The following is a 6,000-nucleotide window of genomic DNA, read 5'->3' as shown; positions in this document are numbered from 1 at the left end:
ATTTATTTTTGTGTTCATGTAACATTCAAAACTAGTAAAATAATGACACTTAAAGGGACAATAAAGTCAAAATTACAGTAATTCATGATTCATATAGAACATGCAATTTTAAATAACTTTCACATTTACTTCTATGATCAAATTTGCTTTCTTCCTTTTCTGAAGAGTAAATTTATTTAGGCTCAGGAGCAGAGATGCACTACTATGAACACACTAGGTGAGCCAATGAAGAGAGGCATATATGTGCAGCCACCAATCAGCAGCAACCTCTCAGTAGTGCATAGATGCCCTCGTTTCTACCTAGGTATGCTTTTCAATAAAAGATACCAATAGAATAAAGCATATTTGATAAAAGAAGCAAAATGGAAAGTTGTTAAAAAGTGCATGCCCTGTCTGTATCATAAAAGTTTATCTTTACTGTCCCTTTAACTACACAAAAAAAAGAAAGAATATTCTTTAACTTTTTTTATTTTATTTACAATTTTCAATGGACTTTCATTACTTTTCTCTCACCTTCATTGGCTCCAGTGTAGCAGAAAAGGCATCTTGCAGAGCACAACAAGCAAGTCTCCACATTTCTTCAGTAAAAACAGGCCCTGCCGTAACCAAGACATACCTAAGAGCAAAATAAATTACAGTAGAGGTTTATAATAAATTGAATAAAGGGACACTGTAGTGTAAAATGTATTTCACCTTTATGTGTTTCTAATGACTTGTTTAATCAGAGGCATAGTATTAAATGTATGGGGAAAATTCTCTTTTAAGTTCATTTTTGTATTTGAAATATGTTGTTTTGCTCATTTGTATCTCTCTCTCTCTCTCAATACACAAAGGCCAATATTTAGTTATTAAACATTTCATTGTGTGAGCAAAGTCAGCTATTTCAATAGAAATAGTTAACCTAATTTCTAATAGATTTAATACAATGAAGCTGGTCTAATAAGTCATTGGGAACACGTTAAGGGGAAAAATACAGTACAACGTCCCTTTATCTGTATCTACATTTAAAGATGTAATGAGCATTGCCAACTATGCTCTACCGCACAAACTGTAATTAACCACTGAAAGTTTGTTATACTAAATTATTAAGTACATATAAAAATCTTCTGACCCAAATGTTTACATATTTTTAAAAAGACATTTTAGTGTAAAAATACAATTTTATATTTTTTTTAAACAAACTCCCTTCTTTTACAGTGTGTTTAGCGCCTTTTAAAGCATTTAACGTGTAGCCAGACTTGCATTACTGGAACATACACATTCTGCATTAGATGGTGACGTGGCCAGTGATTGGAGAATGGGCATACATGCCTCACCCACTGTATCCTCATCTGGCACAGGGACACAACATTGACTATAAATGTAAACCCTTTGCAGCGGTTAAACTTACAGCAGGAGAAATAAATGTGTCTAAAAGTAAAAATAGTTTATTTGTATGCTAGATTGAACCTCTAAAAGAACATTTCCAGCATTAAGGTTGTTTCTTTTTTCATGCAGGAATAAAAATAACCTAAACGTTAGAAATAAGACTTCTACACTCTACAGTATATAAGATTGAACATGATTATTAGGCCAGCACCATACACCAAACATTGAATTCACTTTTTTTTTTTTTATTGTGCCTCCTAGAACTGTTAGTCCTTTACATAATCAGCCATATTCTAATCAAAATAATTGCTCTTTTTAAGATCTTCAGTGTGTTGTGGATACGCTTGAGGACAATTAATGACTTAATGGTTTGTTTATTCCTTCTTGAGACAGTAACAAGAACTTAATACATACAGAGAGAAAGATATGTAATATTAAATTGTCTGTATTTCAGAAATCAATATCAGTAGGTTTAATGGCTGCTCTTATCCTGTAATTATCCTGTAGTAATTTGATTGGTAAACATTGTTGTGTTTTTTCCCCTAGCTAATCAGGTAAAGCAACATGGGTATCTATTTTTGTGACTGATCTGCTGCAGCTGTATCTAAATGCTTTGTGGAACTCCATATGATTAAACTGAAGGGTATTTTTCCCAATATCTTACACACACACACACACATATATATATACATATATATATATACAGTATCTCACAAAAGTGAGTACACCCCTCACATTTTTGTAAATATTGTATTATATCTTTTCATGTTACAACACTGAAGAAATGACACTTTGCTACAATGTAAAGTAGTGAGTGTACAGCCTGTATAACAGTGTAAATTTGCTGTCCCCTCAAAATAACTCAACACACAGCCATTAATGTCTAAGCCGTTGGCAACAAAAGTGAGTACACCCCTAAGTGGAAATGTCCAAATTGGGCCCAAATAGCCATTTTTCCCTCTCCGGTGTCATGTGACTCGTTAGTGTTACAAGGTCTCAGGTGTAAATGGGAAGCAGGTGTGTTAAATTTAGTGTTATCCCTCTCACACTCTCTCATACTGGTCACTGGACGTTCAACATGGCACCTCATGGCAAAGAACTCTTTGAGGATTTGTAAAAAAGAATTGTTGCTCTACATAAAGATGGCTTAGGCTATAAGAAGATTGCCAAGACCCTGAAACTGAGCTGCAGCATGGTGGGAAAGACCATACAGCGTTTTCACAGGACAGGTTTCACTCAGAACGGCCTTGCCATGGTTGACCAAAGAAGTTGAGTGCACATGCTCAGCTTCATATCCAGAGGTTGTCTTTGGGAAATAGACTATGAGTGCTGCCAGCATTGCTGCAGAGGTTGAAGGGGTCAGCCTGTCAGTGCTCAGACCATATGCCGCACACTGCATCAAATTGGTCTGCATGGCTGTCGTCCCAGAAGGAAGCCTCTTCTAAAGATGATGCACAAGAAAGCAAGCAAACAGTTGAAGATAAGCAGACTAAGGACATGGATTACTGGAACCATGTCCGATTAGACCAAGATAAACTTATTTGATTCAGATGGTGTCAAGCGTGTGTGGCGGCAACCAGATGAGGAGTACAAAGACAAGTGTGTCTTGCCTACAGTCAAGCATGGTGGTGGGAGTGTCATGGTCTGGGTCGGCACTGGGTAGCTACAGTTCATTGAGGGAACCATGAATGCCAACAGTTACTGTGACATACTGAAGCAGAGCATGATCCCCTCCCTTTGGAGACAGTATTCCAAACGACCCCAAGCATGTCTCCAGACCTAAACCCTATTGAGCATCTGTGGGGCATCCTCAAACAGAAGGTGGGGGAGTGCAAGGTCTCTAACATCCACCAACTTTGTGATGTCATCATGGAGGAGTGGAAGAGGACTCCAGTGGCAACCTGTGAAGCTCTGGTGAACTCCATGCCCAAGAGGGTTAAGGCAGTGCTGGAAAATAATGGTGGCCACACAAAATATTGACACTTTGAGCCCAATTTGGACATTTCCACTTAGGGGTGTACTCACTTTTGTTGCCAACGGTTTAGACATTAATGGCTGTGTGTTGAGTTATGTTGAGGGGACAGCAAATTTACACTGTTATACAGGCTGTACACTCACTACTTTACATTGTAGCAAAGTGCCATTTCTTCAGTGTTGTCACATGAAAAGATATAATAAAATATTTACAAAAAATTGAGGGATGTACACACTTTTGTGAGATACTGTATATACAGTTGTGTTCATAAGTTTACATACCCTGGCAGAATTTATGATTTCTTGGCTATTTTTCAGAGAATATGAATGATAACACAAAAACTTGGTTAGTGTTTGGCTTTAGCTGTTTATTATCAAGCAACTGTGTTTACTCTTTTTTAATCATAATGACAACAGAAACTACCCAATTGACCCTGATCAAAAGTTTACATACCCTGGTGATTTTGGCCTGATAACATGCACACAAGTTGATACAAAGGAGTTTGAATGGCTATTAAAGTTAACTATCCTCACCTGTGATCTGTTTGCTTGTAATTAGTGTGTGTGTGTGTGTAAAAGGTCAATCAGTTTCTGGACTCCTGACAGACCCTTGCATCTTTCATCCAGTGCTGCACTGACGATTCTGTATTCTGATTCATGGGGAAAGCAAAAGAATTGTCAAAGGATCTGTGGGAAAAGGTAGTTGAACTGTATAAAACAGGAAAGGGATATAAAAAGGTATCCAAGGAATTGAGAATGCAAATCAGCAGTGTTCAAACTCTAATAAAGAAGTAGAAAATGAGGGGTTCTGTTGAAACCAAACCACGGTCAGGTAGACCAACTAAAATTTCAGCCCCAACTGCCAGGAAAATTGTTCGGGATGCAAAGACAAACCCACAAATAACTTCAGGTGAAATACAGGACATGTGGTGTGGCTGTTTCAAGATGCACAATAAGGAGGCACTTGAAGAAAGATGGGCTGCATGGTCGAGTCACCAGAAGAAAGCCATAACTATGCAAATGCCACAAAGTATCCCGCTTACAATACGCCAAACACCACAGAGACAAGCCTCAAACCTTCTGGCACAAAGTCATTTGGAATGATGAGACCAAAATTGAGCTTTTTGGCCACAACCATAAATGCTACATTTGGAGAGGAGTCAACAAGGCCTATAATGAAAGGTACACCATTCCTACTGTGAAACACGGAGGTGGATCGCTGATGTTTTGGGATGTGTGAGCTACAGAGGCACAGGAAATTTGGTCAGAATTGATGGCAAGATGAATGCAGTATGTTATCAAACAGAACGCCTCATTTTCCACTTCTTGATTAGAGTTTGAAAAATGCTGATTTGCATTCTCAATTCCTTGGATATCTTTTTATATCCCTTTCCTGTTTTATACAGTTCACCTACCTTTTTCCCACAGATCCTTTGACAATTATTTTTCTTTCCCCATGACTCAGAATCCATAAACAGTGCAGCACTGGATGAAAAGTCTGTCAGGATTCTAGAAACTCATTGACCTTTTATACACACACACTAATTACAAGCAAACAGATCACAGGTGAGGATGGTTACCTTTAATAGCCATTCAAACCCCTTTGTGTCAACTTGTGTACATGTTATCAGGCCAAAATCACCAGGGTATGTAAACTTTTGATCAGAGTCATTTGGGTAGTTTCTGTTAAAAAGAGTAAACACAGTTGATTGATAATAAATGGCTTCAGTCAAACACTAACCATGAGTGAAAGAAAAGTTTTTGTGTTATCATTCATTTTCTCTGAAAATGGCCAAGAAATCATAAATTCTGCCAGGGTATGTAAACGTATGAGCACAACTGTATATATACACAGGAGACAGTTTATCACACTGGCAAAAGAGTATTTGCCTCTTATTTTATATTGCTGTGCATGCCCAAATACACTTGTGCTTTTTATAAAAATTATTTCAATAAAAAAAATAAACCTTCCATTACACACTAAGATTGATCATTATTTTATTTAACTAAAAGGGGTTTCCAGCCGGTATACAGACCAGATATGTACATATGCTACAAAAGCAAATATTCCCATTCGGCACAATCCACTGGACAGTTGACAGAATATCCGACCCAACTGCAATTCACTTTTAGTGATTAAGACTTCTTCTTTAGTAAATTTAGTGGTTAAAATTTATTTTTTTTATTCAATTTATAATTTGCCTATTTTCTGGGGTAATATATATATATTTCGATGATTACACCCAGTCCTTAGGGATAAACAGCATATGGGAAAAGTATCCATCTACGTATACTTTACTATAATCAGCAGAAGTGAGTATGTGGGTGTGAAGGCAAATTTAACAATATTTGATGATTCCCAAAAGCCCTGTGTCCTTTTCTTATTTCTATTTTTCTGTCTCTTTCCATATAAGACATTACTATTTAAGTACGTTTGCTGAGTCAGAATAGCTTTATAAAAACCCAGCACAAGCTGTCAGAATCTGAATTTCTACAAGTCAATAGAATAGTTTTACCTGATACAAGAACATCCAACTCTGGAGATAGTTTCGGTGGGTTCTGCCACACAAGCTACAAGCAGCTTGAAAAGCTCTTTCAACATTGTGTTAATCATGTTCTCATAGCCAATATCTAACAAAGAAAGAAAGCACAAAAGCT

General features: G+C 37.0%; 1 protein-coding gene and 1 long non-coding RNA gene across 2 annotated transcripts in view; one reads left to right on the top strand and one right to left on the bottom strand.

The window, feature by feature from the left end:
* ARFGEF3 (ARFGEF family member 3) overlaps positions 1-6,000 on the bottom strand; it is a 400,722-nt gene that overhangs the window by 18,070 nt on the left and 376,652 nt on the right. Inside the window, exons 30-31 of the mRNA XM_053710627.1 lie at positions 5,859-5,973; positions 514-616 (exon numbers count right to left, since the gene is read on the bottom strand). Coding sequence (XP_053566602.1) covers positions 514-616; positions 5,859-5,973 — 218 coding nt within the window. The remainder of the gene's footprint in view (positions 1-513; positions 617-5,858; positions 5,974-6,000) is intronic.
* LOC128656620 (uncharacterized) overlaps positions 1-6,000 on the top strand; it is a 139,541-nt gene that overhangs the window by 93,392 nt on the left and 40,149 nt on the right. The window lies entirely within an intron of this gene.

The sequence above is a fragment of the Bombina bombina genome, chromosome 4, assembly GCF_027579735.1.
Source record: "Bombina bombina isolate aBomBom1 chromosome 4, aBomBom1.pri, whole genome shotgun sequence".
NCBI classification, from domain to species: Eukaryota; Metazoa; Chordata; class Amphibia; order Anura; family Bombinatoridae; genus Bombina; species Bombina bombina.
This window is presented reverse-complemented; position numbering and strand designations above follow the sequence as displayed.